Genomic DNA, 12,790 nt, shown 5'->3' on the forward strand with positions numbered 1-12,790 from the left:
CTGTTGGCAATACCTTGGGAGGTTGTGGGGACATTAGGAGGTGCAGCCTGGCTGGAAGGAGCAGGTCTCAAGGGTTTTTATAGAGCCCTGTGACTCTGCTCCTTCTTTTATGGCCCAAGCTTCCCCTGCCTAAGGCCACTCCACTCACTCATGCTTTGCCATATGCATTCCTCTAGCCCTCAGGACCCCTTTGGGAGTCACATGACCTTTTTACATGGGTCATCTAAGACTATCTCCATATCAGATATTTACATTATTATTCATAAGAGCAACAAAATACCATTATGAAGTAGCAACAAGATGATTTTATGGGTAGGGTTCACCACAACTTGAGGAATGGTATTAAAGTGTCGCAGCATTAGGAAGGTTTAGTTAGAACCACTGCTCGAACAGCACGAGACACCACTGGATCCCCTGTTCACCTTCCGTTGCTCTGCAGTTTTAGGCAAAGACACTTAGTTCTTCAACATGTGAATAAAACTTCATGATCCATGTTTGCTATATGTGTTATTTTAAGATGTTATTTTTAACTGTGTGTGTATGGGGGTATATAAACATTAGAGTAGGAACCTGTGGAGGCCAGAGGAGGGCATCAGGTTCCTGGAACTGGAGTTACCCAAGTTTTGGGTTCTGCAGTAAGTGTTCTTAACCATTGAGCCATCTCTCCAGCCCTTGCGTATTTTTTTTTTTTAAAAAGATATTCTTCATTGATTCTTTTCCTTTAATCCCGAGTTTGCTAAGGGATGTATGTGTGTATGTACGTGTGTACATGTACATATGTGTGGATGCACATGTATGCATGTGCATCTGGAGATCACAGGACACTACATATCTTATGTGATTTCTCTCTACCTTAACTTATTATGGCAGGATCTTTCAATTGAAACTTGAGCATGCAGATTTAGCTAGTCTAGCTTAGTCAGTTTGCTCTTGGATGCCCTGTCTTTGTCTCCAGAGTGCTGAGATTATAGGTGGCCACCACACCTGTGGCATTTATGGCCTTTATGTGTGTGCTGGGGATTCCAGCTCCTGCCCTTGCACTTATGCAGTCTGAGGCACATTACCCACAGATTCATCTCTTGGCCCCTTTGTTCTTTCAAATACTGGTGGATTTGGTGATGTTCTCCTAGGGGTGCTAGTGCCTACATTCATGAAGGACCATGCTCTGTCATTTTCTTTCCTAGTACTGAGTTTGCTTGGTCATAGTAGTATATCGTGCTGGCTTCATAAAATGAGCTGGGAAGTACACCCTCATCTGTTTTCAGGAAGAGACTACACTACACAGAACTCTTGGTAGCTTTATCTGTGAAAGTGTCTGGGCTTGTGTTTTCTTTTGGGGATGGTTTATAACTACAAACTTAATTTCTCTGACACACAGCTTGGGTGCACAAATTACCTATTTTTCTTTTCCTAAGTGTGAACAGTTTGTATCATTCAAGATCATTGCTTCATTCATTTTAAGTTGTGGAATGAAAGGGAAAGCACTGTTTGCAAAATGCTCTTAGGCTCCCAAGAACTATAGAAACATTAGACGATTATTTCTGTCATCTTAACTATGACTGCCACAAAATCAACTAACATTTCTTAGCATCGCCAAGGAATCCATCACATTCTTTGAGCTGAGGTTCTTTTTGTTATTATTTTTTTTTTTTTTGTTTTTTTTTTTCAGGAGTTCTATAAATTTGAAGACAGTGTGTGGATTATTTTCATTATGATCACCATATGATCAACAGTGTTTCTAAAGTATCTCCGTGTTCTTTTACTATCTGGCCAACTTTGGGTCCCTAGGAGCATGCGACGACACAAAGCCCATTTGTAGGACCTTCATTTAACAGCATCATAGAACAATAGTTATACCCTTCTCTCACCCAGAGGGAAGAGAGAGCAGCCATGGACTCTGCCAGACTCCTCTACTCCCGCAGGATACCCCCCCCCCAGGGAAGGGGAAATGTGAGGCCCAGCTGAATGGTGGGAGGGATCCTGTGGGAATCCACATCTTAAGACTCTTCCCATCCTCTGGCCTTCTCTCAGCTCAGGTGTAAATGAGTAATTTGGAGGCTGAGATGTGAGCACGGACTTGCCTTCTACTGAGGAAGCAGAGAGTGACTCTGGAACGTTCCCAGGGCACCTGCAATGAGCAGCCTCACTGTCACTGTGGGTAGTGGTGCTATGCAACCTGCTTCAGCACAAAGGAATGAGCAGAGGAACAAGGGCTGGTTGTGCAGTCTGCATCCCACGTGGGCAGCAAGTTTAGTATGATGGTTGGCGAATCTTGTCGTTTTGGCTAGACTTAAAATCCCACAAAAACATACCTCTGGGTGTCTAGAAAGGTGTTTCCAGAAAGGTTTAATTGAGGCTTCACCCTAAATGTGTGTGGTGTCATTCAGTGGCGTACAGTCCCAGTCTGAATCCTGCCTGTGGGTGGGTTCCGACTGGCTGCCTTGCGCTCCTGCTGTCATGATGGATTGACTGTACCCCCCCAAAACTGTGAGCCAAAATAAACCCCTTTATAAATTGCTTTTGTCACGTATTTTGTTATGACAATGAGAAGAACGAATTAATAAGCCACCGACACCACTTCCATCAACAAGCCAGCCCTGCTGTGTTCAAGCTGAGATACAAGGGAGACAGGGCTCAAGATCTGAGCTTGGTCAGGTTCTGTCCTTCCTTCAACCCACGAGCTGTTTCCTGAGCAACAACTATGTATAGCTGATCTGTTGTGGGCAGGGGCACCAGGGAGCGAAGTACACCATAGGCTCTACCTCACACAGCGGGGGAGCTGGAACACTTCAGACAACACACTCCTGACACACCTGGGACCCCAGGTTCCACCACTCTTGCTGAGTTGTGTGAAGATGTGAGTGGATGAAGCAAGCAGGTTTCCTGCCACCCGGAAGGTCCCCTGCATGAGGTATTGCTCTGAGGAAGCTTGATCCAAAGGGACCAGGAGGACAGAGCTGGTCTGTGGCGGGGTCAGTCCAGCCCCACGAAGGTTAACACAGCAATCCAGGTTTCCTGACAGACCTGCAGACCATCCCTGTCACTGAGATACTGTTTCTTCTCCAGATGCATGACAGGCCTGCTCCAAAGTCACAGGCTGTAGAGCAGAAACCCCCACAAGTGAGACATTCCCAGGAGCAAAGGTCCTGCTCCAAGGATCCTAAGACAGTGGTCTGGTCCCCATGATGGGAAAGCAATGGGCTCCCAGCCTGGACAGACTCAGCAGAGACCACGGAGTTAGTTAGGTCAACCTGGGATAACACCAATAGGGCAGTGGTGGAACCAAGTATATAGGTAAGAAGACCAGAAGGGCCAGCGCTGGGATCCTTGTATGACCCTGGGCAAGTTACTGCACTTCTCTGAGCCTCAGTTGCTCATCTGTTAAATTGTGTTGTGAAGGCTCCCACCCCCCATCCCACAGGGCTAATGGAAAGGATTAAATGCAAGCAGATGCATCTAAATGTTAGCACCATGTTTCACTCATAATAACCCGTTAATGAATGGCAACTGCTATTAGATTGCTTCTGAATGCCATTCAAGATGGGCTGTCCCTAAGGGAACAAAAGAAGTTTAGTGGTCCACTCTTTGTAAAGATTAGAGAAATAGGAGAAATCCAAAGATAAACTGTGATGTGGGGAGGGGCTGTCCCTGCTGGGAAGGTAGACAAGCTCCAATCAGCACAGACCTCCCCTGGATTAAATGCTGGGGGTCTGGCTGACCTCCCAAGTGTTTTTCCACTCAGGGCCTGGGCGTCCTGCCCCCTCTCTGGACTCACACTGGGCCCTGGAAGCTAAGTGGGCTGAGCAGCTGGAAGCCCATGGAAGGGCGGTGTTTTCCTCCCAGGAAAGCGCTGCACCACAGCACGGAGCGCTATTTACAAATAAAGCCTGTTCTGGCTCCACCACCCACACAAGCAGGCCCTTTATTCCATTTCAATATGCCTAATTCCACAGAAAGTGCACTGCAATAAACAGAATTAATCAGTGCTGGATGCCCAAGTGAGTGTGGGCAGGTGTCAGCACAGGCAAGGGGCCTGTGAGGGGAAAGGAAAGTGTAGCTACCATCAAGCGCCTTGCTGCTGAGGATAGCATAGAAGGACTTAACCGAAGGTGGGCAATTTGTTGCAAGCAAATTACCCGAGTGCCTACAACCACCTGGCAATCTCAGGCAATGGTAAAGTTTTATAAAATGTGCCTCCTTTGCCTTCATTCTAACTAAATGAACAGAGTATCTTTGTTGCCCATCTTCCCAATAGTACATAACTCTTGGAGGTCAGAGACAGTGTCCCCCAGCACCCACCGTGTGTGTGTGTGTGTGTGTGTGTGTGTGTGTGTGTGTGTGACCCAATGAGTTTCATTAAACCTACAGGTGCAATTTAAACAGTAGTTGCATCACTAAAGAAAATGTCTCTCCATCCTCCAGCAAATATTAGCTGCCTATTAATCCTTGCTGAGGGCTGGGGAGGAAACTTGTGATCCCCTATCTATAATGTAATGTTGACAGGTGCTGCAACAAAATCCCAAAGACAAAATGGCTTACGCACTGATTATTGCTGACAATTCTGGAGGCTGGACAGCTCGACATTAAAATGCCAGTGGATTCTGTGCCTGGTGAGGACCCTCTTGCCAGGTCACTGATAACATAGATGAGGGTTCCACCCTCATGGTCTAGTTGCTTTCCAAGGGCCCCAACTCCTGAACCCAACACTGAAGGGTGAGGATTTGAGTGTGTGAATTTAAGAGAGACACGCAGTCTACACCCATGTTTACTACAATAACTAATGGTGCCATTAGTTTGTTTCTTTTTATCTTTTCAACAGCCTTGAGTCAAGCATGTTCCTTAGTAGGGACAGGGAGGCTCAGACAGGTAGAAGATGTTCCAAGATCACACAGCCATGAAGGAATGGAGTAGAGCTGGGACATGTGCTGTCTTTCCTCATTAGAACCCAAAGCACTTTCCAAATGCCCCACATTTCCCAAAACCCCATTTTGCCTTATCTTCCCTATGACAGTCTGTTTGCCATACTGAGTTATGGGGTCCTGGGATCCCAAGATAAATGTATGCATGCAAACATGCATGCATGTACACACACACACACACACACATACACACACACACTCACATGCATGCTCCAGACCCTTTGTTGTAGACTCCAGCCTTGCCCTTGGGCTAGGCACTCTTTTAGTCACCTGTGGTCAAGTCTATGAAATCATTCTGCACTGCATCCCATTTCTCCTCAGTGTGTTTCATTATCTACCTCTCAAATGCCACCTGGGCCCAATATCGGCACTCCACATCACTGCAGGCCCAGCATCTATGACTATTCAAACACATGCTGTCATGTATCACAGTGATTTGGGTCCTGGCCAGTGTCCTTGCATGCAGAGTCTCTGGCTCTTGGATGAGTTGTTAGTTATCCCTAGTAAGGGGTTCAGCACTGCACATTACACCCTGGGCTTTGGGATTTAGACAAGACTCATTAGGCACAAGCTTTGTTTCAAAACCTACTTTAGGCCAGTGAGTGGGACTTCATTACATCTGGAAGAACCTGGGACATCACCTCACTCCACCAGGTAGCATGGAATGATACATGTGAGGCGACACAGCTCTGCTTAGAACATGAGCTAATTAATCATGCACTTGCAGTAGCTGCTGGTCTGGATTGGATGCTAGCCCTGAAGCTGCCTGCTATAGCCATAGCCTAGCTCATAGCTTCCTCTCTCCTGCCCTTTGCATGTGTCATAACAAGTCCTGGTGTCAGGGCTATCAAGGGTATCCACAGTGTTTGCAAAACAGCCTCAAAAGAGCTGGGCTGGCCCACTGCCTAGCGCAGTGTAGGAGGCCACCCTGCTGATGCTCAGAGCTGTACACTATGGACCCAGCAGCCAGCAGGGGCTGCCCAGCTGATCCTGTCCTCAGCTGGGCCACCACCTGCTGAAGTAAACCAGCTTTGGAGATCTTCCCCACCCACATCCCCGCACATGCAGTCCGTGGCCCGTCGTCCCCTCACCTTGAGCCCACTGCTTTCTGCTTCAGAGCCTGGGTCCACACCAGTGATGTAAATGCCAAGGCCGTACTCAGCTCCACCTCGGATCGTGAGGCCCAGGGACCGGCCGTCCCCAGCACTAGGTTCACCTATAGGAAGAAGAGAGGTAGCTACATTAATCTGGAGGGAGCCAAGCTCTGGTGGGGAAGAGCAGCACACCACAAAACACCCTCCCAAGTCCCGGAAAACACCAGATCCTAGCCAACACAGCAGTGCTAGGCAAGGCCTTGTGGAAATCCCCAAGGCTTGCCTCAGCCCTGCCTTACCTGTCCCTCTGTTCACTATAGGAACACAGGCAAAGCAAGGCACTATCCCCAAAGGCCCCTTAGCACTAACATTCCCAATGCATTCACCCGTGAGGATGGTGTCTATTAACAGTACATCTTGGGGCTGCCATGAGCATCACCTAGGCTTCAGCCAAAGGTGACTTCTTGCTTCGGGGCTCGGCCCACATACTTACTCCTGTCTTCCCTCCATAGGATCAAAGCTTGGTTGCAGCTTGGTGCCACAACCATTTGAACCCAGGAGACCTCCCTGGAGGGCCTCCCACCACTGCAGGGTTTCCAACACCATTGTTCTGCTGCGTTCCACTCCATTCTGCACACTCAAGGCACACCAACCCAGTAGTAGATCCCTCTGCTGATGTGGGGGCTATGGAGATGCATAGACATTACCCTACTCAGGAAGTAGTGCCACAGATCCAGAGCACAGGGGAGGGACACATGAACCACAGGGCCACAGAGAGACACAGGCCCAGATAGAAATCCAGGGAGGCAGGGTTTTCTGGGAAAAGAAGTGTCTCTGAGAAAGTGGGAGGCTGAACACATAGGTAGAGCTGTCAGTGCTGAATAGTAGGGGCACAAGCCTTGGGGGTGAGCCCCAGGGTCCTCTAAGGGGAGAGGTGCATAGGAGAACAAGTACCTCAGGCATGTGATGATTATGGGGAAAAAAGAGGGGCTAGCTCAAACCTAGCCCAGAGAGATAAAACACCCCCCCCCCACCGCATCAAGAGAAGACTCATAAAAATGTAAAACACCCATGGTGGAAAGTGGAGGACATGACCCTCAGGCATCACGGAGGGCAAATGTCACTATTGACTGTCTTTTTTATTTAATGATCTAATTTTGATTTTACGTGTATTGGTGTTTTGCCTACATGTGTGTCTGTGTGAGGGTGTCAAATCCTGTGGAACTGGAGTTACAGACATTTGTGAGCAGCCATATGGGTCCTGGGAATTGAACTCAGATCCTTTGGAAGAGGAGCCAGTGCTCTTAACCACTGAACCACGCCTCCAGCCCCAACAATGAACTGTTTTATTCTCCAAGGTGAATAGTTACAGTATGTTCTATCCCAACCCCAGGAAGAACCTTTTCCATCACTCCAGTACCTGGTTTATTCAGCATTCACCTGGACAGAGGTACCAAAGACGAAAGAGCAGGGAAGTCATTTAAATTCTCTGTCTCGGCTCTGCTTATCTGAACACGAGAACAAAGCTGGTATCTGCTTTTCTTTATAAAGACACAAAACTGGTGCCACATAAAGTTTTAATAAATTTTAGGACATGTTCAATAAATGGGATCCATTGCTGGGTGGTTCCATTTTGCATGTGGTAAAGCTCTTGTAGGGAAAAACAAAACAAAACAAAATTTTAAAAAACCTGCTGACCCAGGCAAGTCTATCTGACTGTAGCCAAGACCAGTCCAGGTGCTTAGCTTTCTCCTGCTCTCTTCCTTTACCCCCTGAGCAGCACAGAGGGGTGGTGAAGGGTCCAGCTATGACTCCTGTGAGTGTGGTAGCCACTCAGGATAGCCTTCCTCAAGCTACCAAGGGATGCACGTGACCATGAGTCAAGGGGGATCAGAAAAAACAGGCCTGTCCTCCTGAACCCATGGCTCTACAGACTCCCAGCTCAGATCCAAGAGCTGCTGCCCAGACTTGAAGTTCTGCCCCACCACCCTGCTATAGGGCCCACCTAAGGCTTGTATGGACTTGAGTTGACCTAGGTCTGATGCCCACCCTGGTCCCTTGTCACATATGGGCTTGTACATCTGGGAGGTAAACTTCAACCCCTCAACCTTGGTTTCCTCACCTAGAAGGGAGAAGGGTAGAGACACACTGAGAACACCCAGATTGTTGCTATTTGCAGAAGGGCATCATAAGGCAAGCCACTGGCTAAGCTTCCAGAAGCAGAAACAATTCTTGGGAGGTGATGACTGTTGGCTGCCTCATGTCCTAGACAGACTGGTGGATATGAGCGGGCACTGTCCTTCTATCCAGACATGTGATCCAGAACCTTGTGTCCAAGCATAGACAGAGAAAAGCCTGTGGCAGGGTCAGTCCCTGGAGAGGCTCCTGCCAGTGTAGGGTAATAGGGAAACAGAAAAGGGGATGTGGGAAGGTGCAGGAGATCCCCTGGGACAAGGGCTGGGGTGTTCACCACTGAGGCTTCACCAGAGTCATACCCAAAGCCTCCCCCAGAGCTTCTCTCACTTCCAGCACCAGTGAAGCCTCTACTGTGACAGCCATGCAACCCCCTCCTTCCTTGCCAGGCCTGTGTCCTCTTACCACCACTGGTGTCTGCAGCACTGAGGAATAAATTGTGGAAATCAGAAGCTCAGGACAAAAGCAGTCTCGAGAGTGGACAGTTTGGATCAGACAGCTAGGCTGCCTTCCTTCCGGAGGCTCAAGACTGTGCCAGCATCCAGGGGCCTGTCTCATCTCAGAAATTAGAACTCCGCCCTCCCCCCACTTCCAGCACCACATCAAGTCACCTCTGACCCATACCCTCCTATGCCTCCTCTGAGGACACTGGTGACACTGGGCTGCCCATATAACCCAGGACAATTCTGTATCTCAAGACCCTTCACTGAGTCACCTCTGCAAAGTGCGTCTGCCACACAGAGCTTGTAGGTTCCATGAGGGAAAAAGGAAACAGTACGTGTCCTTAGACACAGCAATATCCTGTTACCCTGGTATCCTCTTATGAGCAATCCTCTTTCCATAGACCCTGGGCTTGGTGGTACCGAAGCTTGGGAGCAGAGCCCTGGGAAACAAACCCAAGAGCCCTGTGAACTGCAGGGAGGGAGGGGAGTGACCATTCCACGGCACAGCCTAGCCACTGGGTCATACCAGGACTCTGTGCGGCTGGAGTGTGGTGGAGCTGGGCTAGCATAAGGCCAGAGTAGGTGACAGACACAGGCTAGTGTTTTAGAGTAGATGGAGAGAAGCCAGGTCAACTTCTGGGGACCCCTATAAGATGAGACGAAATACAGAGGTGGGCTTCAATCAGCAGTAAGGGTGAGGATGACTGGGGTGAGCAGATAGCTTCAGCCTCAAGACTGCTCCCCAGCAGGACAGAACCATTCCAGCTGTGCCTTCAGGGCATAGGCACAGCAGAGACCCCACCCCTACACCTAGGCACCTGCCTCACCAGGCAGGCCCTTGCAGCTCCCAGGCACAAGGATGTGAAGATTCCACAGGCAGGGAAGAGATATGCTGTTAAGACTAGGCACCCAAGCCCAGGACACTAGGACAGCAGCAGGTACCTGAAGCAAGCCTCCCTGAATCCCAGAGATGAAAACAGGGCACCTCCCATCTCCTTGATTCCCCCAACAGATCATTCACATTAGACCAGAATGGAATTTTGATCACAGAAATATAATAAAATTCTACCAACCACAAGGTTATCTGCCTCCATCACATGCTGGAAATGCAACCAGTGTTTGACATGAACAGAATTCATTTATGGGGAAAATGAGGGTGTTCTTGCCAAGCAGGAAGAACACCGCTGCCATGATGCATTTACTAGATCAGGAACAAATCACTCCTGGAGTCACCAGACTTGTCTCTTGTCGCTGTGGAGATGGTGCTCAGGTTGCAATACAGTTCCTCCATTAATGTCACTCTTGGTTTCTGTCACCAGTCTCACTTTCTAGAGAAGGAAACTGAGGCTTAGTTCTCATTGGGTTGCAAAATGATGGAGCCATGATCCACACAGGCCTGAGTTCAGTCCAGGTCTTGTCCTCCACTGCTGGGCACCTGGGGACAAGCCTCATTACTTCTCTATCTTCATGTTCTCCACAGGCAAAATGGGAATCATACCAACTGCCTGGGGCATGTGCTACTGGTGGCCCAGCCAGAGGCCATCCCCTGTCATGTCTTGTGTTGAGTCCAGAGATCAAGGGGAGTTTCCCAGAAGTCAGTATCTTCCCTCTGGCAGCTCCAAAGCTCCTTGTTTCCCCTGTCAGGGTACCTAGGAGGTTGGTCCTGAGTCAGTTTTAGCTAAGAAGCATTGTAATGGCTATCTGGTAGCGATTCTCAGAAAAATCATTTATTCTAAAAAGTAGAGACTGGGGGTGCTTCCTCAGGACACAGCCGTGAGGGGCTATGATGGCAGCAGCAATGGATGCAGACTTGTAGTCATGAAGCAACAAGCCTGAGGTAAAAGCCAACAGTGAGAGGAAAGGAACACTCAGCTCCAGACTAAGCTGCCTAGTTGACTACCTGGTCAGTGCCACTGAGCAATAAGCACGCTTCATGTATAAGTTCCTGTGACCCAAGAGTGTCAGTTATCTGCAGCCCAAAGCATTCTTAATGCATTCCATTCTTCAGAGCTGTGGTGAGGGCTAGGATTCTCAGATCCTCCATCCCCCTGTACCCCGACATCAGCCTGGCATCTAACATGGATCTTGTCCCTCTTCTGCTCTAAGCTTCTCTTCCTTAACGAGGAATGTTAAGGCTTTGCATATGGTGAATGGTTTTTTTTTTTTTTTTTTTTTTTTTTTGCCTCCATCTTCTTTAACTTTAAAACAGCCCCTTGAGAATCATCTACCCACAGGATGGCAACACACCTATTACCTCTTAATGGAACCTTCTCTGCCCTTTCTAAAGCCACCCCACTGTGTGTTGAGCCCTTCTTTGGTGAACCCACCCCCGTATTATAACATGCTACACACCATTTGTTCCAATACTTGTGCAGCAGGCCCACATACTGGAGGGTCACCCTCCTGGATAATGGCCATCTTTGTACTTCACAGAGGTGTCCGTAATACCCAGGGTGGTTTGGGGCCCATCAGAGGCATTTGATCAGTATGCTATTATTAAAATGAATTGCCACATCCCCCGCACAGCACTCTGAGCTTATATGCATGGCTATTCTTGATACAGGCTGGTGGGAAGGTCCCCAAGTCATGTACAAGGGCACTTAGGTGGTTCACTCAGGTTTGTTTCAAGTCAGTAATAGAAAGTTCTAGAAGCAAGTTTCAACCTGCTGCTGCTGAAGTTGAAGCTGCTGCTCCTTTGGGACCAGGCTGGCTGGTCCTGCTTCTGTCTATGAAGAACCTTGAGTTGTGGCAGGTTTTAACGGCCTCATCTCAGAAAGAAGCCATACTGTGAGACTACAATGAAGACACTTGGTGTCATGAGCAGTGCAGCTCAATGTCTATGGCTGTGCAGAGGCCAGCTCCAAGGCCAGAGCCAGGGGATACTGAATAGTTAAAGACAAATTGGAAAGTGAGGCCTCCTCAGCCATTTACCAGCAGTGTGCCCTGGGGCAATGCACTCTGCCCCTGCTTGCCTCCATGCACTCATCAATACTAATGACACCATCTGCAAGAACCACATAGCTCTGGCCTTTGAGCCAAACGATTCCACAACACCCCACTGCAATCCTGAAGCTGTGGCTGGGGTAAACAGCCAGCCAGCAGGCAGATGTCCATCAGCAGAAGAATGGCCTCTCTCAAACAAAAAACGGAAACAGCATTATGACATGTGTGCACCAGCAGTAAGGAAGATCTTTGTAGAACCCCAGTCTCTGGGACTGCTACAACTGAGCTAAGGTCAAACTTTTACACACAGAACACAGGAACAGAGTCTCTAGCCCAACCTGCTTCCCCATGGAGGGTCTGCAAGCCTCCTGCCCTTTCATTCTGAGAGCCCCAGCAACACGCGCTCTCCCTCCCACCCAGCTGCCTCCCTGCTCGGCCTTCTCCCAGTCCAAACAACATTTCAGGCCAGGGCTTCGCATGGCAGTTTCACTGCAAGCTGTTTCTAAGATGCAGTCATGCTCAGTGCAGGGACTCTCTCACCCTGGGCACACGCATGGGGCGAGCATGGTGAGCTATCCAAACAGAGACAGGGAACTTCCTCCTATAAATTTGTTTCCATCTTGGCTACAACCAGCCCCATCCTCACTGGCTCCAGGACTCTTCCAACTTGCTCTTAACCAATCCCTTCCCTTTAAGAGTGTGATCCCTTTCATTTCCAGGACCTTGCCAAGGTCCTCTGCAAATGTGGAATCCATTCTTTTCATCTCCCCCTATGGTCTATGTCCTGCATGAAAGCACCCTCACACACCAACACTCACAGCCTGTATCACAGTACATGGCTGCACAACCAAACACACCACTCAGGGCCTGTCTTGTTCTTCCAAACTTCTATGTCACTATCACCTGTCCCCTTTGCCTTCAGCTCCCTCTCAAGGCCAGCCCCTTCTGCCTCTTCTAGGAATCCTGCCTTCACCTCCAGGTGAAGAGGAAAGCACCCTTCCCTGTCCTTTAACGCACCTCAGGCAATGTGTCCGGAAAGGTTCTTCAGAGGCATCCTAAATGTGCCGCCTCACACTGGAGTAGTGGAATGGTGTGCTAGCTAGAATGGGAGGCTTGGAAAGGGACAGCCTGGCCTTGCTTAAACTCTGTTGTGTCCCAGCTGTGACCTCCAGCACTGTCATCACTCAGCTAAGGTGTC

The 12,790-nt window shown here is 49.0% G+C and overlaps 1 protein-coding gene across 1 annotated transcript in view; it reads right to left on the reverse strand.

The window, feature by feature from the left end:
• The window catches only part of LOC127224777 (whirlin-like), an 83,701-nt gene that overhangs the window by 41,877 nt on the left and 29,034 nt on the right, over window positions 1-12,790 (reverse strand). Inside the window, 1 exon segment of the mRNA XM_051187960.1 lies at window positions 6,011-6,125. Within this exon segment, the coding sequence (XP_051043917.1) occupies window positions 6,011-6,125 (115 nt within the window).

This window comes from Phodopus roborovskii, unplaced genomic scaffold, assembly GCF_943737965.1.
Source record: "Phodopus roborovskii unplaced genomic scaffold, PHOROB, whole genome shotgun sequence".
Taxonomy (NCBI): domain Eukaryota; kingdom Metazoa; phylum Chordata; class Mammalia; order Rodentia; family Cricetidae; genus Phodopus; species Phodopus roborovskii.